The 26,721-nt window shown below is 38.0% G+C and overlaps 1 protein-coding gene across 1 annotated transcript; it reads right to left on the minus strand.

The window, feature by feature from the left end:
* Positions 1–5,154: 5,154 nt before the first annotated feature.
* COAD (4-phosphopantetheine adenylyltransferase) lies at positions 5,155–24,515 on the minus strand. The gene is made up of 8 exons (XM_088955183.1): positions 24,170–24,515; positions 22,362–24,022; positions 21,106–21,239; positions 20,912–20,983; positions 20,747–20,806; positions 9,076–9,170; positions 5,970–6,039; positions 5,155–5,774 (listed from the first exon to the last, which is right to left on the minus strand). Exons 3-8 carry the CDS (start codon positions 21,235–21,237, stop codon positions 5,649–5,651), a joined length of 555 nt encoding a protein of 184 aa, XP_088811309.1. The 5' UTR covers positions 21,238–21,239; positions 22,362–24,022; positions 24,170–24,515; the 3' UTR covers positions 5,155–5,648.
* Positions 24,516–26,721: the final 2,206 nt, after the last annotated feature.

The raw sequence follows: 26,721 nt of genomic DNA on the forward strand, positions 1-26,721 counted from the left end.
TCCATCCCCATTCTATGGTATGACAATATCGGTGTCACTTACCAAAGCGTCAACCCAGTTTTTCATGCACGATCCAAACATATCGAGCTTGATGTGCACTTTGTTCGGGACCGAGTTGCCAAGCATCGCCTCTCCGTCCACTTTTTCTCTTCCCATGATCAACTTGTTGATATCATGACCAAACCTTTGGGGAAGCTGAGGTTTTCGCTAGCAAGTTGAACATTGTCTCCACCTCCCTTCTTGGAATCCTATTCCCTAATTTAGAAAACTGCATTTTCAAGATTTGTTCTTGAAATAAACCGGACCAGATCTGAAACCAAAAGGAAATTGCTAAATGTCTGAAACTGGCGAATTCACCCCCTATTTATAGCCTTCTTTGGATCAGCTTCCTAATCCAATTAGGAAAGAGTTTCTTATCCAAATCTGATATTTGGATCTGGATTCTTAAGTGGATAAGGCTTATCTTATCCTTTAGCTAATCCTAATCAGATTATAAACCAGAAATGGGCTTTAGACCCATTTAGTCACATAGCTCATGTTTCCTTTAAATGTTGGATAGCTTAGCTCTCTTTGTATGGCGTGGGACTCTAGCATTGATTTACACATTAGCCATATGGGTTCAGCCCAACCTTTGTTACAAGGCCTGGCCGAATTCACTACAGAACATAGTGAACCCTTGAGTCCATCAGTATGAGCTCTTAATGGGCCCAACATTTACGTTAAATGGTCCTTGGGTCCAACCACCTTATGAAAGCCCAAAGACTATGGGCAGATGCAAGATTAGCCCATCAAGTATTACCATCAATGGTCTTACACTTAACCTCTCAGTCCATAATGATCAAACACTGCCCGGCAAGAGAGGACATCTCCCTCGGTTACAAGGTACAGTGTTGCACTATCTACTCACATGGATCTTAGGAATTAAAACCTTTTGCATATATTTTGTGAAACCATAATATATATGCAAAACAAATCTCAACAATTTGAAATCAATTGCCGGCAGTTTAGGTTTCCGTTAGAGAAAGTGCATTCTCCGATCATTCACTTTGTTCGATAAAGGGGCTGATCTTATCACTATGATCACCCACTTAGGTGAACTGCTCCAACATACTTGGGTTTTGACATAGTTAGGGATTTCATTAATTGGCATATCAAAGACAGCCCAATCCGACACCTAGTGCAGTACCATAATTGAGTCTAAGGGTCAGGTGTAACATTCTAGTTTTGCCCATCTGTCTCCAAGGTCCACGGCAATAATGGAATTTGGTCCGGTTTCAGAGTTTCAAGCAAACTCATACTACATGTGCTTTGGGTTTTACCCTGGTAGCTTGAGACCAGCCACCCCAACCTTCTTAGCAGCACATTAGTGTCAATCTTGGTAGAATATACATTGCCAGGTTTATCCGTCGGCTGTGAAAATTCTAAACTAATACGAGTCCCATAAGTGTTTAGTTTAAAGGTATTACATAGAAACACACCAAAATAACATGAATCAATTATACATTTTATTCATTTACAATAAATGTCAATAAGTACATCAATTTGATTGGAGCTAAAGGCATAACTATCTAACAACGGGGGTATTAGGCCATGTCACACTTTCCACTTTGTATGGATTGTCATATTTGGGTCTCTTTAGAATTCTAGTTTCAATTTACATGTTTATCTCTCTATTCTTATCATTATCTTCTAATTGTTATTTCTTAATTGTACTTACAAGAGTTATAATACTTTCAAACTCTAAAATTATTTGAATAAAGTACTTTTAATAAAGTAATTATTTGAATAAGAAATAAATAATTGTTTAAAAACTTACAAAAAATGTTTCCTTAAATAATTATTAGGCTTATATTTTATAGTTATATTCTTATTAGAGAATACCCTTATGTTTCCATATGATAATTATGATATATTTTTTTTCATAAAAATCACAAAAAGATATGATTTTTCATGTATAAATAGCTCATTTAGGCCTTATATTTGATGCTATTGATGTATTTTTATGATTTATTGGAGTATCTATAGTGTTTCCATATGTTTCCATGCGTGTCTTAATTTTTCGTTTATATCCATGCATATCCAAGGATAGCTAATGAAGATGCCTAGTGTTTCCGATACTTTAAACGTTGCATATATTATTACAAAGTAATAAGCGTATATTCCAAGAATAGCTAATGAAGATGCCTGGTGTCTACGTTAGAGTGTATGTACTTGATCTTCTTGTCCCGAGTTTGTCTCTCATGTTAGGGAACACACATGGAAAAGTAGCTGGTAGGAATCAAGTCAATGGACATAGCTTCGTAAAAATTACCAATATAAAATTAAGTCAATTTTGTAAATTGTATTTTTATTTCTATTAATAATCAATGTGATGATATCTACTTATTTGTAGAAATATACAATCATAGGATAAAAAATATGAGATCATTAGAATTTCTAAGGCATATTGTATGCAATTATTATGGAATATAATTTGTTGATGGATAAATTAATTTGATAGGTCATTCATACATCGATCTGATAGTTCTTTTTTACCATTGAAAACCATTTAAAGTAGTTTTTTTTTAATCAAATTTGGATTTCTCCAATTTTTTGTGAAAATCCAAAGAACTACTAATACAATTCAAAAGACATCACAAATTCAACAATAGATCAATATATTATTGCACTTCAAACATAAAAATAGCTAAATCTATTATTGAAGTATTAAATAAAAATAAAAAAAAACTTCCTCTTATTCTTGATTCCAATCAGCTTTTTTATTTTCATTTTTTTAATACAAGGCTTCTAGTGCTTTTGTAGATAGAAATTCTTCCACAAGCATCTACAATGAAAATGGAAAGCTTGAAAGTGAGAAAAATGTACTGTGAAAGTGAATACAACAAACACAATCATTCCACCAGCACATTGGTTGTGTTGACCTGTATTGTTTATATTGATTGACTAGTATAAAATACATGGGACCAACCAATGTTTTCAAACCACCGTTGATCTGGATGGTCAGACCATTCGGCTTGGGAACTGTCCAAGTAATCGGTTCCGTTTTATCTCAAACCCGATCCTTAGCCAAAAATCATTGAATTGGTCAATGACCCATTAACTCAGGTGGCCAAACCGTTAAACCATTTATCCCGTTCAACAGTTTTTGGCTTTTTTTATTTTAATTATTTTTAATTTTTCAGAACAAGCCATTCATTCGATTTGGATGGTCGAACCATTGACCTGAAAACCGGTGGCCAGAGCGGTTCCGGTTCCAGGTCCGTTTTTAAAACATTAAGACAAACTCCATTCCACCCGTACCTCCTACCAGTTTGTGAAAATGGACACAACACATCATATATCAGAGGTGTTACACATCGAGACTTCAGAACTTGATTTACTCTTACTCTTAAAGCTCCATTTGTTTTTAAAAGGGGCGTAAAATAGCTCCAATATGAAATGTTCAGTTCTATCTGTGCCCTTGCTTCAGTGAATTCTTTGGTTTAAACCCCTTTTACACCGAGGTTTTGTTTGGTGGCTGCACATAAATGAAGGAAAATGAATTTTTCAAAAATGACTATTTTACGATGTTTCATTCTATGTATGTAAAATGGCTGCAGAAAACAAAGAACAAAGATTTCCAAAATGTGATTTATAGTTTTAGGAAATTGATATTCCTAGTAATTTTTCATTCACAATAGAATTACTTAAACCATTCAGGTTCATTTCCAAGAGAAAATTTGGAGAAAAAATGGTTTCTTTTCCTATTCAATACCATTTTTTAAGGAAACCGTTCTTTTTTCCATTCTAAACTTGAACTGTTTGCCCTTCCGGGTTGGGTCAGCGGTTCAACCATCGATATCAATTAATTAAATTTTTATGCCATCATTATAAAAAAATTGCAAAATAACTTAAAATAATACAGAAAACTGGTTACCCAGTGAGCAGATCATACAAACCAATGGTTCAACCAATTAGGTCAACAGGTTGAAGTCAACAGCTATTTGTAATATAACAGGTTAGGGGTTAACCCGAACGGGGATTGTTGAAAACACTGCATTTTTGTGCAGCCTGTAAAAACTTAAAAGCAAGGTATCGTGTATTATTTATTCCCTTGCCCAAAGGTATTTGTCAATGTTTTGGATCACTTGCCCACACGGATCCTATCCACACCTACCGACATAGGAACATCTCCTTGTGGGCAGGAGGAGATCCAAAACATTGCTTAATCCAAATCTTCTACCCACAAGAATCCTACTCACGACACTACGGCTGTACATTGGAAACATCTCCCCATGAATGGGGACATGTAAATAGGGAAGATGTGAGTAGATGTGGGTAGGATTATTGTGGATAGATCTGGATTTATATTTTCAACCCGCTGCTCAGCCATGATTCCAGGTCAAGTTTTTCAGTTTTCCTTAAAACCCGGGGTTTAATAAAAAAAAGTGCAACCTGATCATTGACTCATAGGTTTCACATTAAACATTTTGAACAATTATTACCTAGAATGTCATTTCTCAAACTACTTACACTTGTTTTAAGTATTTATTTAGGTTAGCATTTGATGAGATGCTTAACCAACGAATCCTTGTATTTGTAAAATGACAATTATATCCATGAAAAGTTGCCCAAAACAGAATACAAAATGACAAAAAAAAAAAAGAGGAGATTCATCTACCTGGAATGATTTCTCAGCCTGGAGTCACCTGTCAGCACCGTTGGTCATATTGGAGATAAAATGGAGAAGACACGAGATTTTGAGAAAACAATGGAAACAATTTTGTCCCAAAAAATTGGAATAAGTGATTATTAAGCAAGTACTCATTTTGAAAATAAGCACTTATTCCCTCTTTTGTCAAACACTAATAAGTGCTTATTTTTCACTTATTGTATAGTCCCATCATTTATTTTAAGTACTTATTAAATAAGTGCTTAAAATAAGCAATACCAAACAAGGGCTCAGGAGGAAAAAATGGCTTGATAAATTGGTAATTACTTAAACCTTGTTTGATAAATTTAAGAAAACATCCACACACTGCAATGACTAACCATACCAAAACCATACAACTGAAAAAGCTCTGGACATACGAAATCAGCCTTTTAGAGGGTAAGGGGGACAACAGCCAATTAAGCATTGAAGAAGAGACCAACCCTACTCCAACAAACAAGAAATGCGCAAGTCAATAATCACTTAAAGACTCCATATAGCATGGTAATGAAACACAAATTTTCCAAGCATCTAAAAAGAATAACATCACCCAAACAACTTTTACAGGAAAGAAAAAACAACAAAAAATGTCAAATTATCGTGGATCATTCTTCCTCGTTCTCTGTTTGGTGCAACTGCAACTATATTCTTAAAGTGCAGATTGCACCTCATTTTTGTTCTTTCGGCTCAGTTTGGAAGGAGTGTAAATACAAAAATATACAGTACAAATACATACAAAATATAAGGTTTTGTACTCTACATATTTATATTTGTACTCCTTCCAAACTGAGCCATCCCAAAACCCAACTGCATGCAGTCAGAATGTAATTTTTTCTGATGTTACTATACGTGTCAATTGTTTAACATTGACCCTGCTGCTGCCAATGTTAACTCGTTGATTCTGCCATACTTTCCCTGCTATATTGTTCTGTTCACCCCGGGATTCGTTCACACAACATTAACTGCTTTTTTCCTCTGAGTGCTCCTTGTTCTGCTTGGTTTTCTCAGCCTCAAGTCTCCTCAATGCACTTGAACTGAGCTTCTCACCACTCCTTTCCTCGGGCAAAAGATCCACCACCTCAATCTGTGCGATAAAATTCAGAAATAAATGGATGGATATAACCAATCAAATTCAGTTCCACATGTAACTCGTACTACTTTTTCCTTTCTCAATACTGGTACCCAATAATAAAAATAGTATACAAGTGGTTATGAAAATAAATAAAAAAAAACATGGACGGTGAAAATATTTGAAGTTAATGACAACTGGAAACTACACCTTCAATTGTGGCAGACCTCTCTCAGCTCTCCGCTTGTTGACAGAGATTCCACCACCCAGAGTTTCTTTACTGCATGGCCATATTACCATGAAAATTTGCACAATAGAAATTAGAAAACATCAAGGAATGCCAATGTAGTGTTGCATATAATACCATATACATGCCTACTGCACCGGTCTGATACTTGCCGGATACAATACCATATACTGGTTAGATCAATAACAGTAGAGAAGGAAATTCCATGTTGGTAGTGGGTTAGATCAATAACAATGAGGGTTCATGGGTGTATAGGCATGTAATGGGAGAAATCAAGCCGGAAAGAGAGGTCAACACTACATTTAAGTGGGTTAACAGATCAGAAGATACCTTAGCTAAGCAAGGGGTGTTGAAGAAGCAATTTTTTGGGCTAACCGCTAACATGTACTTAATAAGATGATTGTGGGATTTGGCTCTGGTTAAGAGCTGTGAACTGTTAATTTAATTTCTAAATTAATGAAGGTTGTCTGTTACCAATCAAAAGAATATATCACTGAATAGAAATTTTCCTATGGTCTGCAATCTATCTCAAGGTCCTTTGTGATCATCTCAATCATGTTATCCATGTATGAAATCTAATAATGAAAATATGAAAACATCTTTGTTTAAACGGAATCTAAGTAAATAAATAAATGCGATGTACATTATTGAATAGACCTTCCTATGTAGCTGATTGTGCTTTTCTTTCCATCACCTTTCTTTGTTTTTCTGTGGACCTATTGAACAAGATGTATGGATTACATATGTAGATTGAAAGGCGTCACCTCGGCGACTAGGTGCCCTTGGCTGGGTGCCTCGCCCAATCACCTTGACTTTTAGCAACTAAGCGCCCACCTAGGCAACAAAAATGACAAGGTGGGTACCTTTTATAATATCATTTATATTGTTGTATCTTATTAATGTATGTGTTAAAAGATTTTATTGTATGCTATATGTATATATCAACTATACTTTGTTTTAATGTTTTACTACTGAAATTTAAAAGATCAAACGGTTTTAAGGAGAGAATAGGAAAAAAATAACCTCTTTATAATTCTATTATTTCTTGAATATTTATCCTATAAAGTTTATAACCTTCTTTAGCTGCTAATTGATATGAAATTGCTCTGTTTAATACTTATTATAGTAGTATAATTTTTGAAAATAATGAAATTAATATATGTAAAAGTTTTTTATCAATTTGCCACATTTTTAGAGGAAATTTAATGTTCTTACTAAAGAGAATTGCTATTTTTTCAATTAATATACATGCTGAATGGTATCCAACAGTTAGTTTTTTATATTATAAAGTTTTTATCACGTAGGTGACTAGGCGCCCAAGTGTCGCCCAGAATTGCCTAGATGCCTTGAAAACTATACTTGCCATTATCAATAAAATGAAGCATATGTTTTTTGGTAAGCACGAGAAATATGGGTCATCATTTCCTGCCTGGCCTAGTCTAGCCCACAAATTTCCTGGCCTGTTCATGGATTTTGTGTTCAGGCCCAGCACAGGCCAGGCCTGAGCTGCAATATGTGAATACATTACATATATAATTTATAAAAATTATTAAATGGCAGATAATATATTAGGGTCCATTTGGGTCAGTCAGAACCAGATTTTTTAGAATTGAAATCAGAAGAGTCTATTCCCATAGTCTGTTTGGTTCAGACAGGAATTGGAATCAGAATTGGAATATAAGCTGGAATGGGATTTCATTCCAAAGGGAGGGGAAGGGAATTGTCATTCCCTCAAATGGAGAATGCCATTCCAGCAGGAATGGGAATAGGATTCCGATTCTGCCCAACCAAACAGTAGGAATCAGAACAACCCATTCTGATTTCGATTCCAGATCCCTATTCTGCAAACTAAATAGGTCTTCATATATAATATTTTATATTTATACAAGTTATAATATATTTTATACTTTTATCACATGTCATATAATATAAGTTGTTATATATTAAATATAATATGTGTAGATTGAAAGCCATTTTTCATTTGTGTCATGTGTGCATGTGTTTTTGCTTCTTTATTCTTGTAAGGGTCTCTTCAGTTTGCAGTTGGAATTGGAAACGGAATCGGAATGGTCTATTCCCACTACCTGTTTGGTTGAGATGGGAATTGGAATCAAAATCGGAATCATCTGGAATGGAGTTCCATTCCCATGGGAGGGGCAGAGAATGGTCACTCCCTCAAATGGGTTGGGATTCCGATTCTGCCCAACCAAATAGTTGGAATTGGCATGGACCACTCTGAATCCGATTCCAGACCCCTGTTCTTGTGAACCAATTGGACCCTAAGTTCTAGACATTATCAATAATATGAAAATATATGCTTTTTTTAAGCATGAGAAATAGTGATCATTTCCAGCCTGGCCTGACCTAGCCTAGGCTGCCTAGTCCACAAATTTCCAGGCCTATGCTCGAATTTTGTGTTCAGGCCAGCCTGGACTGCAATATATAAATACATTACATATATAATTTATAAATGCATAAAATGTATGTTTTATTTTATATTTTATGACTACATTATATATAAAAATTATAAAATGGCAGGTAATATATTAGATATAATAATATCATATAGTATAAAATATTATATATTAAATATAATGCATATAGGGACATGGGGACATGGCCCAAAGCCCTTTCAGGCCCAGAGTTCATGCTGGGCTGGGCCTGGGCTATAGCCCTTAAGCCTGGAAAGGGCCCAGCCTGACCCAGCCCATGATCACCCTAATGAGAAATATACATTTAGTATATATTAGTATTACATATTTATTGATTTAGTCTCGGTTAGATAATGAGAGAAACCACTAAATAGATATTTTATCATTAGCTGCCCATGTTACTAGGAAATCACCTACATGACCAGCCAAGACTACCAGATGGACTCTTCTAGGCACTTTGACAACTACAAGTACACACTGCAAGAACATTGTGCTTGACATCAAATGCAAGTAAATTTCTGCTTCATATTGGGCATATAAAATTTACGTATAACCTAGTAAATAAAATGTTGAGTTTACAGGATACTTAGACACAACAAAAAGCCACATTCATTATGCATAAATATTGTACATGTACCTGACAATAATGGCATCCAAGTTATCATCAACAATTGATGGCCCATATGGATCAATGATAGGTTCGACTTGCACTGTTAGTCCTGGTTTGATGGACTGCAATCATGACCAAAGGAGACAGAGAAATACCATTATTGTCTGCACGTCTTATATCCAAGACAAATATGTACAAATACAAATACAAATATGTACAGTGCAAATATACATTATTGTCTGTATGTCTAATAGTACATAAAAGCATAATATATTGGCAAGTTAATCCTTAAGGCTTAGTTTGGCAAGAGTACAAATACAAATATGTACATTGCAAATATATACAAAATAATACAAAATACAAGGTTTTGCACTCTACACATTTGTATTTGTATTCTTTCCAAACTGAGCCTAAAGAACATAAGATCTGGTTATACATGCTAATGAAGCAATTTATTGAGTCATGGTTTAACCCAATTATGCATTCTAGTCATTTTAAGGCCTGAAATTGATGAAAAACAAATGCAAGAGAAGGCAATCAGGTAGAATGATGCTTATAATTGCTATCCGGAAAGGCTACATGGTGTATTATGCTTTAAACTTGAAAGATCTCCTTCTAACAAAACAATTTTGATGGGAAATAATCAGAAAGAAACTGTGAATTATTCAGCTACTCCTTTAATCAAGAGGACTTAATAAATAGGAATCCCATAAATCTCCTACAAGGCTGAATCTCATTAATCCCAAATACAGCATCAAGGACCTCTAGTACTTACCATAACTAGATTTTGGAACATCCAATGAAAACTAACAGAATGTAGTGTCATCATTTCATCCTCCCCATTTATGAGTTTAGTGTTGACATTTAGTATTCAATATTTCTATATGCTCTTGCTATCTAAATATAACAAATTACATAAAGAATTCTTGTTTTTCTACATCAAGAACAATCTGATCATTTTTAAAAATATCTTCAAGAATCTTCAAAAACCTGATACGCCCCAATTAACCTTACATATGCCAGAAAGAGGAAAGGTCAACAATCAGCTAGGGGGGGGGGGGGGGGGGGGGAATAATTGAACAATTAATCACATGAGGGCAATTATAGCTGGAGGGAATAGGGAGAGTCTTGGGGCATTATAGCTGTCAGTTATGAAAAAAGAAGAGTTTGGGGGCATTTATAACTAGGCCAGCTGGGCATTTATAGAGGGAGTCAGTTATGCTATCAGAAGAGTATAAGAAGGGGCTTTGGGGTGATAGGGGGTGGCATGTTTTTCTTTGAGTAAAGAATATTGTGAGTGTTTGGGAGAGCCGGCAGTCTCTCAAAGAACCGACCAACTGTTAATGTTTTCTGCTGAATGAATACTAGTCTCTTTTGTTGATGTTCGAGTGTGTGAACGCTGCTGTAAGTCTGTGAACTGGGTGTCAAATTTCTGGGTCATATCAGTGGTATCAGAGCTCGTCTTTCCTCGGCCATGGTGACGGTTAAGGAAGTGGCATCACAGGTGGAGGGTTTTGAAGAACGCTTGACTTCTCTGCATTCCGAATTTCGTGTGGAGATGGATGGCTTACGCACTGAGATTCAGCAACTCGATCCAGAAAAGGTAGCAGATGGACTTTCGAAGATCTCGTCTCTGGAAAGCTCGGTACAATCTCTGGAAGGAGGTGTTCAAGATCTGGCGAGACGATTTGATTTGTTGCTTCAGCAACAGGCCTATTCAGCTCCTTTGTCTACAACTGGCATTGCTCCTCCTTTAGTCGCATCGAGTCATGCGGCTGACATAGGGAAGAGTGCAGCTTTCTTGACGTCTTCTTCAATATCAGTCCCGGAACATACTTCTAATTCACTTCCTCGGAAGTTGGAGTTACCTATCTTTGATGGGAAAAATCCAGACGGCTGGCTTTTTTGCGCCTAGAGCTATTTTGAGATTAATGGCTTGTTTCCGGCGTGGTATTACTGGCGTGGTATTACTGGGAAGATGGTCAGCGACCTTTTCGTGGTTGGACAGAATTTAAAGAGCTCCTCCTTGAACATTTTCGCTCAACTCAAGAGGGTAATTTACAAGAGCAGCTTTTCTCGTTACATCAGTCTTCTACTGTTAAGGAATATCGTCGCCAATTCGATGTGCTCTCTGCTCCCCTACGAGACCTGCTGGTAATCAGTCTGAATAAGAGCAAGTGTTTTGGGCTGATAGAAAACTCCAGTTATTAGGATGAATCAGAGTCCCAATGTAGGGATTATAATGGGCACTTGGAAGCACTGACATCAGCCAAGGAACTAAGTTTTGCTGGAAAACTCTGCACTAATACAGCAAGAGGCTGCTGGGTTGAAGGAAGAGGCTTCAATTCTATAGGTGGTTTTAGTTGGAAGTGGTCTGACAATGCAACACATTGGAATGAGTCCATCTCCCCTGGGGCACCATTTCACTCCAATGGCTCCAATTCATCATGCAAAGGCATTAATCTAATCAATACTTGTACATCGATGACTAATGGCCAGCCAACCCTTGTGGGTGAGAGATGCAACAACTCTCGTGAGTTCATCTGTATGCTTGATATAGAGAACAAATGCTACCACCTACGCCGCCACAAGGAATATCTTATCATCCTTGCAACTGTTAATAGAATGATCCTTTGCACAACATTGGTTGTTGTAATTTGGTTGCTTGCATACAGGAGGAGCAAAAGGCACAGAAGGTCTCGCAAAGCATCTAATCCATCAACATCTACATCAATTACCCCATCATGGAAAGTCTTCAGCAACGAGGAACTGAGGCCAATTACAAAGAATTTCAGTGAAGGAAACGGTCTTGTTGGAAATGCCAAGACTGGTGGCACATATAGTGGGCTTTTACCTGATGGAACAAGGGAAGCAGTCAAGAGATTGAAAAGGTCTAGCTTTCAAAGAAAGAAGGAATTTTATTCAGAGACTGGAAGAGTTGCAAAGCTCCATTATCCTGCTGCCGTGCGCGGTGTGCGTCCATCCACTATGCCTGGAGTTACTGGTTGGAAGTGCTCATTCATTGGCAGGACCTACCTGATTTTGAAGATTCTAGGGAGCCTTTTGACTTACTTCGAGACCAGTTTCCTCATTTTAACCTTGAGGACAAGGTTAGACTTTGGGCGGCGGGAAATGATAGGCCCCAATTAACCTTACGTATGCCAGGAAGAGGAAAGGTCAACAATCAGCTAAGGGGGGGGGGGGGAATAATTGAACAATTAATCACATGAGGGCAATTATAGCTGGAGGGAATAGGGGGAGTCTTGGGACATTTATAGCTATGTCAGTTATGAAAAAAGAAGAGTTTGGGGGCATTTATAACTAGGCCAGCTGGGCATTTATAGAGGGAGTCAGTTATGCTATCAGAAGAGTATAAGAAGGGGCTTTGGGGGATAGGGGGTGGCATGTTTTTCTTTGAGTAAAGAATATTGTGAGTGTTTGGGAGAGTCGGCGGTCTCTCGAAGAACTGACCAACTGTTAATGTTTTCTGCTTAATGAACACTAGTCTCTTTTGTTGATGTTCAAGTGTATGAACGATGTTGTAAGTCTGTGAACTGCATGTCAAATTTCTGGGTCATATCAAAACCAAAAATAAAATAAAGTTGTAATGATTTTTTTATCAATAAAATAATTCAATAGTATTAAGAGAAATCAAGAATACAAACAAGCTTAACGGAGAGATAAAAAGACTTAACTCTCCCCCATATTACAAGAACATTACAGAATAGCCCAAAACAATTGACCCCTACCCACACCTTGTTTTTCCAAGAAATCAGCAAAGGTATTTGTGGTTCTTTTCACCCAAAGAACCTGGGTGTCCATTCCCCTCAACAGCCACATAACCTCTCTTCTCTCATTTGCATAGATCCAAAATCCATTACCTTTCCTCAACCAATTTAACACTAGCCGTGAGTCTCCTTCAATAATCAATTTTTGGATGTTCAACTCCTTCGCTTTCCTTAGTCCTACTAACAAAGCGAACATTTCAGCTCTCAGAGAGTCCCCCCAACCCAATGGGACCAGAATATATAGCAACCACCTTCCCACTTTCATCTCTGATTACACCCCCAACACTTGATGGACCTAGGTTGCCTTCACTGTTCCCATCAAAGTTTAACTTCAAGAACCCCGGGGATTGGGGAGACCACACGGGACACACCAAAGATCTAGTCAGCACAAAGGAGGCAACTTCCTTCCAACTGTTCAAAATCTCCAAAGTGTCCAGCATATGGCAGCTTATGGCAGCTTTCAAACACAGTGTCCAGCACAAAGGAGGCAATTTTCTTTCTTTCCTTCTTTCTCAGAGAAGGTTCTTTGATTTCTTTCTTCCCGCAGTGTCCAGCATATGGCAGCTTTCAAACATCTCCACATGATTTTACCTCTTTTTTTCGGCCACCTAAAGAAAGAAGCAGCAAACAAACCTTGTATGCTTGAGGGAGAGGACCACATGCAACCAAATAAATCCATAAAGCAAATCCAAATAGCAGAACTGAAAGGGAATGAAACTAGTAGGTGGTAGGGGCTTTCACCATTAACTGTTATGGGCATGCCATCCGATAGCACAGCAGCAGGCACCGCTTGGCAGCGCCGCACAGCAGCACGCACCGCTTGGCAGCACGCAGCACGCACCGCCCGGCAGCGCGCAGCATGCACCGCCCGGCAGCGAGCAGCACGCACCACACGGCAGCAGCATGCACCTCACGGCAGCAGCACGCACCACACGGCAGCAGCACCGTAAGACGTGCGCACCGCCCGGAAGCAGCATCAGGGCGGGGCCCACATGACAGCCCATCAGGGTGGGGCCACACTTATCTTACCACATCAGCTATGCCCGTCAACTCGCCGCCAGCTACACCCATCCCTTATCCCTTATCTTATCTTATCCTTATCTTTATCTTATCTTAAGTAAGAATTGTGTTACCATTAGGAGTAGGTAATTAGGAGTTTGAGTTCAAGTTGGAGTTTGAGTTTAATTAGGAATTTCCTTCTGTAATCTCCTATTTAAAGAGCCACGAATTGAAATAAAGTATTCAATTGTTGCGGTCAAAAAAGAAAGTGAGGAGAGTTCAGGTGATCTCTTGGACAAATCACCCATTAGGAGAGTTTGGGTGATCTCTTGGACAAATCACCCACGCGATTGCCACCATAGGGTCTGTACGCAAGGGCAAGGGAAGACGGGGAGTCTCTCCCGGTGGACCAACCCGTGACGAGATCCTACGCGCGGGCCCATAACATTTTGGTATCAGAGCCAAACGTCACGGGCGATATGGAGCAGCTATCAATCAAGGTCAACGAACTGGAACATAGGCTAGCAGAAACCAGCATGGAGGTTCGTGAAGTCAGGGAAGACGTCCGGGAGATGCGACGCCTGCTGAAAGCATTCCTCTCCAACAAAGAAATGAGTTCTAAGGGAATCGCCAACACCAACAGACGTCGTCCGGACTAGGCAGAGGCATCCAGCGAACAACAGATCACTGCCCCTACAGCCGCAGTTATTTCCAAGGATCAGCGCACGGAGGATGAAACTGTAAAGTCTCCTCCTTTGGTCGGGGACAATGTCACAAACATTATAGTAGAACCTGCAGAATGCGCTCCTTTGACGAAGACAGGTGGGCTTGGCGATGTTGTTGGGGCTTTACTGAAGGCCTTGGCTCGGCGTGGACATAGAGTTATGGTTGCGGCACCACAATATGGTAACTATGCAGAAATCCAAGAAATAGGAGTGCACAAGAGATGTAAGGTGGAGGGGCAGGGTATAGAGGTAACTTTCTCTCAAGCTTATATTGATGGCATGGATTTTGTGTTCATAGACAGCCTTATGTTCCGCAATATTGAGAAAAATACATATGGGGGAGGCCGAGGGGATATTTTAAAATGCATGGTTCGCTTCTGTAAGGCTGCTCTTGAGGTTCCCTTCTGTAAGTATACCCGGTGCGTTCCTGTGATCCACAACATAGCACATCGGGGCTGTGGTCCAATACGCGATTTTTGTTATGGAGATCTTCCACAAAACTACTTCAAACTATATGACCCAGGAGGTGGGAAGCACTTCAATGTCCTTGCGGCTGGCCTGAGTGCAGCAGATCGCATAGTCATTGTAAGCCATGGTTACACCTGGGAGCTGGAAACTAAAAAATGGGGGCTGGGGTCTGTGTCAAATACAGCTTGATGCACTGAGCTACAGAGCAGTCCCTGTTGTTCATACTGTTGGTGGATTGAGAAATAGTGTGCGGCCGTTTGATCCATTCATAGAGTTCCAAGCCATGTATCCGGAATTCGAGCTTGAGGACAAGCTCGTAGTCTGGGAGGGGTGTGATGTTATGGGCACGCCATCCGGCAGCACACTGTGGCGTAGTCATAGGCAGCAGCACGCACAGCGGGCCGCACAGCAGTAGGCACCACTTGGCAGCGCCGCACAGCAGCACGCACCGCCGACAGCGTGCAGCACGCACCGCCTGGCAACACGCAGCACACACCACCGAGACGCACGAAGCACGCACCGCCCGACAGCAGCACTGTAAGACGTGCGTGCCGCCCGGCAACAGCATCAGGGCAGGGCCCACATGACAGCCCATCAGGGTGGGGCCACACTTATCTTACCACATCAGTTATGCCCGCCAACTCGCCGCCAACTACACCCATCCCTTATCCCTTATTTTATCTTATCCTTATCTTTATCTTATCTTAAGTAAGAATTGTGTTACCATTAGGAGTAGGTAATTAGGCGTTTGAGTTCAAGTTGGAGTTTGAGTTTAATTAGGAATTTTCTTCTATAATCTCCTAATTAAGGAGCCACGAATTGAAATAAAGTATTCAGTTTTCGCAGTCAAAAAGGAGAGTGAGAGTTCGGGTGATCTCTTGGACAAATCAACCACGCGATTGCCACCATAGGGTCTGTACGCAAGGACAAGGGCAAGGGAAGACAGGAGTCTCTCCCGGTGGACCGACCCCTGACAAGATCCTACGCGCGGGCCCATAACATTAACCTTGCACAAGATGCACCAATGAGGAGACAAGCACTTATTAGGCCTTTTCCTTTGGAGAATATCACAGGTATTACATCTTTCCAAGAAGGCTTCCCAACATAAAGCTCCAATCCTCGGAGGGATCGGTTTACCCCAAACTTCCTTCACAAGAAAATTCTAGAGGCTACTATTAGCAGAGTACACCAATGATTAAAAATGAGGCACAGGAAAAGAAACCAAAGGGGTTTAAGGTCCAAATCCTATTATCCCTTTTTGATGGATCTAGAACCACCCCATTCAAAATCTGGACTAACTCCATAGCACCATTCCCTAAGACCTCTTCTAAAACCCAAACCCCAATCAAACCCAAAAGTAGACTCAGAAGGGACCAAAAAGGAAGACACAAGTTCCCCTTTAAACTAAGAGATGGAGAATAAGGATGGAAACTTATCTTTCAATGGAACTTCTCCCACCCAAAGGTTTTCCAAGAACTTCACCGGGTTGTTAGAGCAAAGGTCAAACTTGATGTGTTGCAAGAACGAAGGGAGAATGGCATGTATGGACTTCCGGGCAGAAGTTCTAGTAGTCCTTGCCACCAGTCCAAAGTCCCACCCATCATCAGCAAGCCCATGTATACTCAGAAATCCCTCATCATCTTCTCTAACCTTTTACTTACACCCTCAAGGATCCTAAAAACATATAAAGTGTACACTAGCAAGCTAGCCAAAGTGGACTGAATCAAAGTGATTCTGCCCCCCAAGGATAAGTAATTCTTCTTCCAAGAAACCAGCCTTTTAGTGAATTTGTCAACTACTGGGCTCCAAAATCTATCATTCCCCAAGTTGTCCCCAAGAGGCAACCCCAAATACTTCAATGGCCATTGAGAAACCTCACACCCCAAAATTTCAGCCCTTTCTCTCTTCTCGCTCTCCTCCATGTTAATCTCCACTACACAACTCTTATCAAAACCTTCAGATTTGATACTTTTCAAATTTTGCACTACCATCTTCAAATTCCTAACCCACCCCAATCTCTTGGTTGACAAGCTCCAGCTTTCTTTGGGACTAGAGCAATAAATGTAGAGTTCAACTCCGAATTTATCACCCCTCCCAAAAAATTCATCAAACACTTTCATAATATCCTGGTTTAGAATCTCCCAACAATCTTGATAGAAAGCCATAGTAAACCATCCAAGCCCTAGTGCTTTAGGTCTGTCCATCGCCTCCTTGATGCACCATCATCCCCATCCACTCTCTGAACATCTATGAAAACTCTTCACCACTTTGTGCCAAAGCCTATCTCACTCCAAAGGCCACTGCAACAACCACTTCCCTAAAAAACCTGAATTCCTTTTAAGCACATTCCCTAGCCCTAATCCTCCTTCCTCTTTGCTTCTACCTACAACCTCCCAACTAATTAATTGGTCTTTTTCACCTTCTCCCGGTTCCCAAAGAAAATCTCTCATCACTTTCCAAGTTTCTTCACTTCCTTGAGCGGTATCCTAAAGATAGAGAGGTAGTAAGTAGGTAGGTTCGTGAGGATAGCTCTTGTCAAGGTAATCCTCCCACCAAATGAGATATAATTTTTCTTCCACAAAGATAATCTCTTTTCAAGTGGGGTCCATAATTACTCTCCCTAGGGTTTGCCCCTAACAAAACCCTAAATAGGACATAGGCCAGGAAGAAATGGAGAAATCAAGACAATCTACAACAGCCTCAACCTCCTTAAAGTCCAAATTGATTATGGCTATACAGCTCTTTTCGAAATTGATTTTCAAATTGAAAACTCCTTCGATGGCTCTAATCATCCCTTTCAAGTTTCCCACCTTCTCACTATAGCCTCCATCATAGAAAATCATCAAGTCACCCACAAACTAAAGATGAGTTACTGGAATTCTGTTTGTGCCTATTCTCCATCCCCTTATCACATATTCCCTATCAACCCTTGTCTAATACCCCTACTAGCTAGAAAAAAATCCCTTACCAATTACCACCCCATTACTAGGATGGAGTAGTGACAAGAGTTAACACAACCAAACACCCAACTACACCATCTTTTCCCAAACCTACACTTCCTCAAAACCTCTACCAGGAACTGCTAGTCCACCAAGTAATAGGCTTTCTCAAGATTGACCTTACAGAAAAAGCCTCTTTTCTTAGACCTCTTCATCTCCTCCACACATTTGTTGGCAATCAGGATCTGATTAATTATTTGTCGTCCTTGAATGAATGCCCCTTGGGCCTAACAAATGATGGAGGAAAGGATTTCTTTAATCCTCAAAGACAAGACCTTGGCCAAGATTTTGCAAATACTAGTCACAAACTAATTGGCCTAAAGTTTTTAGGATGGATAGCACAAGAAAGTAGCATTAATACTATGGATGACTATATGCTTATCTACAAACTCATTAAAAACCTTACAAAGATCATTTTTTATCACCTCCCAACAATCTTGGTAAAAGGCCATTGTAAAACCATCTAGGCATGGAGCTTTAGATCCACCCATTAAGAACACTACCTTCCTAATCTCTTCTTCCTCAAAATTTCTTTCCAGCCACCTAAACTGATCTTCATCCAATCTTGGCCAATCTACCCCTTCCATTTCCAACCTCTCATCCAAGTGTCTTCTATAAATCGATTTAAAATGATCCACAAACTTCTTGGCAATATCTCCTACACTAGAGATAGGGATATAGAACCCATTCACTAGAGTGAATTCTCCCTTCTAGAGGACAAATTATAAGAATGAACAAGTAAAAATACCTGTCATATGGTCTAAGGCACCCAAATCAATAAGCCAAAAAGTAGGTGAAGTGGTAGTGGCATGATAGGCAAAGGAAGAATTGCCTGACTTAGCAAAAGCTGTGAAAGGACCAACACCAATAGGATCAGAGGTACTAGTTTTGCTGTTGTTTTGCAACCTGGAAAGAAGTTGACTGAGCTTATCTGTTTTAGCCCTGACAGCAGTTAAGGATTCCCCATGGCTAGGACCCACAGGTTGAATTGTAGCTGAACTCTTTGAACTAGTAGCAACATGAGCACCACCTTTCTTGCCTCCTTTAAATTTTGTGGGTTTCAATTCAGGGTGTAAATTCCAACACCCATTCCTTGTATGTTTAGGTCTCTTACAGTGATCATGCACAACCTCATCACCGTTTATGATTTGAGGCTCCGTTGAACTACTACTAAACTTGTGCTTAGAATACACCACCATGGCTGGATGTTCAATAGGATGAGATCGCATCATATCTTCCCTTCTACTTTCTTCACCTTGAACCAAAGAGTAAGCAGCTGAAAGTGTAACAACATTGTTACTAAGAATATATTATCATGTAAAATCATATTTAGGATTCAGCCCAGTCAAAAATTCAAAAACCCTAAGCTTCTCATTGTGCTTCCTACATTGCCCTCCATGAAAGGAATCTCTACACTCGAGTTCCTCAAGATGATCAATTTCCTTCCATAGTGACTGAAGAGCAGAAAAAAATAATACCACTGATTTCTCCCCATCAAAGATTGTTGGCTTCTCTACAAAGCCAATAACATTAGAAGTATTGTGAACTTGGGAGTAAGTAGCATAAACTCTACCCCATATGTTTTTTTGTCATTGACAGGAACATTTAGTTCTTAGCAATGTGTGGCTGCATAGAGCCTACCAGCCACATCATAATTGTATGGTCCTCCTGCTTCCATCTAGGGAACATGGGATCTTCAAGAGACGGCTTCTTCTCGTCTCCAGTTGGATAACACATCTTCCCATGCCTAGCAATTTTTTGTGAACTGAGAGCATTCTAGAAAATTGATTTCCATCAAGTTTGACTAAGGTAAGTTCAAGACCAGGACTGTCACCAAGTCCAAACAAGTTTTCAGATATCTCCTTAGAACTATCACTACTTTTGGACTCCTCCGTACTCGTCATTGAAGCTTCCCAACACACACGCCACACAAACACCAAGAGTGGCTTCCAACAACCACCACCAATCTACAAAAGCAGATAAAACACAAGCAGAGCTTGGGTGGAAAATATGAGGAAGGAAAAAGCTTACGAGAAGCTCAATATCCCACCAGATCAAGTGAAACCACTTTTGGTTAGGTGAGTTCAGAAATATCACAAAGACCATACAATACAAGAATCACATATTCAAAAACAAAAATCTCAGTAGCACCAAAGATCATTTCAAAGGCAAGACTGTTTTTTCGATTTTCTAAGAAAAAACCCTAAAAAATATGAAATCCACGACAACTAGTATGGAACCTTCACCAAAATCTGTCTAAAATCATACTTGAATAAATCCTAGGATTTCCAGCACCCAACAGAAACGTCAACTGTACAGCTTGCTAATGTCAACAGTCAGCAATAATGATGTTAGTAGTCTGCCATACTCCTGTGAATCGAACCTTCCTCTAGGGAGAGCTATGATACCAAGAAGGTTTACAGAAAGAAAGGATAAAAGAAAAGGAGGAAAGAAAAAGAAGAAAGGAAAGAGAGAAGAGAGAAGAGGAAATGTTTGAAGAGAAAGATTTGGAGCCAAAAAAGAAGTTGGGAATACCCCCTTTCATTAGAATTTAAGGGACAAGAATGCCCCTTGAACAACCAGATTACTCACACAACAAACCCCTTGTTTAGCCAAGCAGTCAGCCATCCCATGTAGTTCTTTATAACCTGCTTTCCAGGTTACCATTTAAGATGAATAATAATGTTAAAATATATAGAGAAATCTCCCTGAATTTTACCTCTATGTAGTTCTTTACAACCTTCATCCGCATCTCAATGGATTCGATCATGTGTGCCAGCTATAGGAAAGCAAACAAACAATTTGTTTTTTTACTTCTCTTTTATTGAAGAACTATCAATTGTGAAACCATAAATTAGATGAATTACAAAATATAAAACCCAACCTCTTTCTTGACCAGCATTGGTCCATCACACACTCCCACCACAACCCGATCCTTGGCTAACTCTGCTGATGCCTAACCAAAAGGTCCAAAACCATTTCAAGTTTCTCAGCATCTAAGAAACAAATAGTTCCCAAATTGATTGAATTCAAACAATTTACAAATTTCTTGAAGGCAAAATGGAGCATTTGAACTACCTTCAAAAGATGTCGATGTCCATCATGCAATCGATCAAAAGTTCCTCCAAGTACAACAGCACCATAGGTTCCATTACCAATCCCAACCTTGGAAGATTCCTTCATTCCAGAGCCCACCTCATTCGAACCCATTGCTACATAAACAATAAAACATAAAAACATCTAAGGAACTATAATAACAAACCAATACAAAGAAACCCCATATAAAAATCTATACTACTATTAAAAGTACGAACGAAAATGCGAAGCTTTTGTTTGACTAAAATACCTCTTTTTTAATTTGGTTCCTCTCAAACTCAAAAGTAAAGAAAGGTAATTTGAACTACTACTTTTCACCCATTCAATTTCCTCTCACTAAATCTTACATTTAAAGTATTAACTCTTATTATATTACATTGAATACTGCTCTTAACTAAAACACCCCTATTACTGAATTTGGTCATTCTCTAATCTTGGAGGCAAAAAATGTAATTTGAGCTACCACTTTTCATCTCATTCATTTCCTTCTCATTAAGTCTTATAGTTAAGATATTAACTTTCATTTTTTTATAGGAAACAGTAATTTTCATTAACTTTAAAGAAAACTAGTACAATTGTCACCTTCATAAGAAAGGACCACTCAACACAAATGTGAACGTCAAAAAAATATCCCTCTCTGGCAGTTCACTTCATGGCCGATTGGATTTCACAAAATACATCGTCATAAATAGCGACTCCATACCATTTAGCGAGGACAAGGCCATTCTAGGTAAGTTGAGAAAGAGAGAGGGAAGGGGTTAGGTACTCCTCTCTCGGGTCAGGGTGAATACTGGATTTCCCTTCTCTGATTTATTTAATTAATTTTATTTCTAAAACAAAGAAATACTGCAGCTCAGCGGATGGGGAATCTATATTTTCTAGCAAATTAGAAGGGTGCTATTGAAAACGCATTCCCCTCCCTCTCCTTCAGACCAACCCCTTTTGGACGCAGGGACCTGTGCAAAAGGGTGAGAATCCCCACCTTCGGACTCAGTTGGCAAGTCTGAGGAGTGGAGAGAGTGAGACAACCTCCTTCTCCGAATGCCAATAATACACGATTCTTAACCCCCCCCCCCCTCCCACCACAAAAAAAAAAAAAAAAAGATAAACTGCAACGAGCTTATAAGCCGATAGCAAGAAGCTTAAATAAAGAAATCAAAGCTACATTATTCAGACTTTATTATTCAACCAGCAGAAAAAAGACTAAAAAATAAAAAATGGTGAGGTAGAAGATTTACCTCTTGTGACCTTCACAAGGAACAACGATGCCGGTATTCGCAGGACTGGCGAAGCTTGGGTTCGGAGAGCTCGATGAATTATATGGAACTCGTAGTTCGGCAGTTCGGTAGTGGCAGTGGGAGCAGGTCGACAGCAGAGCAGTGGTAGGTTGAGACTTCAACGGCAGAGCTGTGGTAGGTCGACGGCAGAGCCAATCGAAGATCCGCCGGACGAAGGATGATGGCCGCGGAAGGGAGATGGGGATCGTGGATTTTGCTTTGAATCGCCGCTCTTCTCTCTCTGTCAGACTTTCTTCCTCTCTTTCTCAGTTTTCATTAGATTTTATTAGTTTCTTCCTCTCTTCTCTCAGTCTCTTTCTCTTGAAACTCTCTCTCGCCTCCCTTTTTTTCTTTCTCCCCTCTCTCGGTCTCTCCTGAAACTCTCTCTCCAATTCTCAATTCGGCAGCTCGAAGGAAAAACTCTTAGAGATTTTCCCCTTCCAAATTCCTCTCCTTCAGTCCCAATTTTCTCTCTCTCGAAAGTCTCTCCCTCTTTCGAAACTTTCTCCTCTCGCCCGACCCCTTTCTCCTCTCCCTTCGGCTGCTATTCTCTTACGTGGCGTTTCATCTGAAATGCGAAGCGAAGTTTGAAAAGTTAAAAAGATAAGGAACTTTTGACCTCTAATATCAATAAAAATAATATATTTAATAAAACTTTAAAAATAAATTAACTTTTTCAAAATAATATCATAAAAAAGATAATATCATCAGAGTCGTCCGATGCCGCCTCCTTCGACTATGCCTCTGACTGTCGTCTTCGGTGATCGAAAAAGCGTCGCTGATAATCGGTCGATGCATGATCGAGAAAGCGTCGCTGATAATCAGTCACCGGCATCGAGAAAGTGTCTCAGACTAGTTTAAAATCCAACTGTCATCTCGTCCGTTGGATACTGTTGCTCATCTCCTCTGTGTTCATACGAACGGTCTTTTTAGAGCCTTCACGATCTTTTCCACCTCTTTCGTATTTCAATTTCCAGGAATTCTCTGATTTTAAACTCGTAGCACTATCAACCGATATCTTTTCTTCATTCTTTCCTCCAACAGGCGAGAATTGACTATGACGAATGGTAGTTACATTTGTAGTATGGTTGAGAAAATGCTTCTGCTTTCTAGAAGAAAAACAATTGCAATCAGTGGATTTTCTCAGCACCCCAATAGATAGGTTTCTAAAGTACAATAAACTCTGTAAAGCAAACACCCGAAGAACCGAGAACCAAAGTTGAGGGGAGGAAACGAAAGAAACCCATCAAACCAGAAAGAAGAGGAGACCCAGTTGAAGAATCAAAAAGCCCAACACAAATTTAAAGAAAGGTAGAAGATTCGATTCAGACAATACTGGAATGAGAAATGAAAATGAAGATAAGGATGTGGTCTTTGTCCTTTGAAGGCAAGATGAAAATCAACACAAGCCGGCCATGTGAACTGCTTGTCATTCCTCTTGTCATTAACATCTGATACAAAGCACCGTCGATAACCTCTGCTCTTCTTCTCCCTCCAAAGTCTTTGTCCATCACCACTGCCAGAAACTCTTGCATGCCAACCAAGAAAGCAACCTTTTGCAACTAAGCCTGCTAGGTTCCAATCTCCCCTCTCTGCCAGCAAGATACATGCTCTCGTGTTCCCTGCTTCGTCAACAAAACTGGATGATTAGCCGCTCCAAGCTTCGACAAGCATATCTCTTGTTGGCTCTAGCACAAGTGCATTTGAGTATAGCGAATGAGAGAAGGTAACATCCAGGTTCAGGAGAGGGGAGTGGCAAATGGCAATACCTGGTTCTGACAGATTTACCCACTTAGCGAGTCCAGTTGGTTTGTTCCACCGAAAAAATGTCCATTTGGTTCTGGTTCAATAACCACGTTGATGTAGTTCAGGAGTCAGGACTCCAGGCTCAAGATTCAAAACTGGTCTGAGACCAGCCATAATAAAATAAAGCAAATTTCTTGGGTAAAATCGGTTGGTCGAGCTCAAGAAATTTCCTTAACAGTTGTTTTTCATTGGGTTTCTCTCATCGTTCAAGTTTCATTCACCGAATACAGAGTCTCTAGGAGGAAGACGAGCAACAGTGCCCACTACCCTTATTGGATATTTTCTCAAAAAAGTTATATCCTTTTCGTTATCATATAATATTATTATTTATTGATATAAAGGATAAAAAAGTTATATCCTTATGTTTATAGAAGCTCTGAATACGGAACAAACCATTTGTTAAATTTAAGCTGAATTTGTATTATTTCAAATAAAATAATTTACTAATTTCAAAATAATATTAAAATCATACAAAAAAAACAAAATATATAATAATTATGAAAATTTTAATAATTAACAAAAAATAATTATTCACTATTAAAAATAATGAAATGATTAAAATTTAATAAAAATTAATGGTTACAATAATATTGAACTAATATGAATAAAAAAATAATTAAATACATAATAATTATGATAAATAATTAATAATTAATAAATAACATAATTAAATTAATAAAAAATAATTACTCCCTATTAAAAATAATAAAATGATTAAAATTTAATAAAAATTAATGGTTATAATAACATTGAACTAACACAAATAAAAAAATAATTAAATACATAACAATTACAAAAAAATAATTAATAAATAATAAATAATTTAATTAAATTAATAAAAAATAATTACTCACTATTAAAAAATAATAAAATGATTAAAACTTAATAAAAATTAATGGTTATAATAATATTGAACTAACGCAAACAAAAAATAATTAAATACATAATAATTATGACAAATAATAAATAAATAACGTAATTAAAATAATAAAAAATAATTACTCACTATTAAAAACATAATAAAATGATTAAATTTTAATAAAAATTAATGGTTATAATAATATTGAACTAACATGAATAAAAAATAATTAAATACATAATAATTACAAAAATAATTAATAAATAATAAATAACATAACTAAAATAATAAAAAATAATTACTCACTATTAAAAAATAATAACACAATTAAAATTTAATAAAAACTATTAGTTATAATAATATTGAACTAATGCAAATAAAAAAGAAATAAATACAGAATAATTATGAAAAAATAATTAATATCTAATAAATAACATAATTAAAGTAATAAAATTAATTACTTGCTATTAAAAATAATAAAATGAATAAAATTTAATAAAAATCAATGGTTACTAATTAATAATTAATAATATTGATTAAAAAAATCTTCAACAACAAATAGAAATTAAATTTTAATAAAAAGTAAAATAATCAAATAAAACTTAATAGTTACTAATTAATAACTAATAATATTGAACTAACACGAATAAAAATAATTAAATACTTAATAGCTTATAGTAATATAAGATTAATTATTATAATTAATTAAAAAATCTTCAACAAAAAAAAATACAAATAAAAGATAATAAAAAATTAAAAGTTACAGAACATTTACTACAAAACATAGGTTTACACATAATAAAGCGATTGTCATCATCTACATGCTCGTACATCATACATATATTTATCCTAACCACTAACATTTGTTCATATGTCCCATAACTACCCTATGCAACTGCAACAACAATAATAAACAAAAAAAATTAAAATAACAATAATAATAAACTGGATGACATTGCATATAAGAGATGCATGTGCATCCAAGTGCCATCTCTTTCTCGAGCAGTTGCGATATTTGGATATTTAACAAGCCATGAAGTGGGTTGATTAAACTCTTTGAGCTCTGCCACTTGGTCGACAATCAGTTCATCAACCCAATAAAAGGAATGTGTATGCCTTTCCCACATTGGACAACGCAACAACACTCTTCCGGGATTTTCGTTTGTCCCAACCTTGTAAAGTTCCATATATCTAGCCCCACATGCACACATTATTGGAGAACGCCTAACAACCATTTTCCTTACATAAAACAAAAGTTTGTTCACCTACATAACCATAATAGTGAACTACAAACAAACAAGCAATTCTACATAGTTCAAGTACATAACTAGGATCAACATAAGTAGTTCAATGCATATTCCTATTTAATAATTCTATCTCTACTTCTACATTTTCATTAGGCACTTGCATATTAAATTCATCGTATTCATCGAAAAGAGTATCAACTATTGATTCCCTTCTCAAATAGTTGTGGATAGCGACACATGCAATGACTATGTCCCATTAGACATGGAGATTGAAAGGCGCCATCTGTTTAAGAATTGGAAACCGAGCTTTTAGAACACCAAACAATCTCTCAATTACATTTCTTAACTTTGCATGTGCCTGGTTGAATCGTTCTTCTTTCGTCCCAGCACGCTCATGACAAAAGTATGC

Source organism: Nelumbo lutea, chromosome 7 (genome assembly GCF_056320005.1).
Source record: "Nelumbo lutea isolate HS-2025 chromosome 7, American lotus-T2T, whole genome shotgun sequence".
Lineage (NCBI taxonomy): Eukaryota > Viridiplantae > Streptophyta > Magnoliopsida > Proteales > Nelumbonaceae > Nelumbo > Nelumbo lutea.

What these genes read in the sequence shown, in the direction of transcription:
- COAD (XM_088955183.1), bottom strand. Translation starts at nt 21,237, where the DNA reads ATGGGTTCGAATGAGGTGGGCTCTGGAATGAAGGAATCTTCCAAGGTT. An exon ending in TTGTAAAGAACTACATAGAG is followed by an intron (nt 9,171 to 20,746) that starts GTAAAATTCAGG and finishes TCATGATTGCAG; the next exon opens with TCCATCAAACCAGGACTAAC. An exon ending in TTGGATGCCATTATTGTCAG is followed by an intron (nt 6,040 to 9,075) that starts GTACATGTACAA and finishes ATGGCCATGCAG; the next exon opens with TAAAGAAACTCTGGGTGGTG.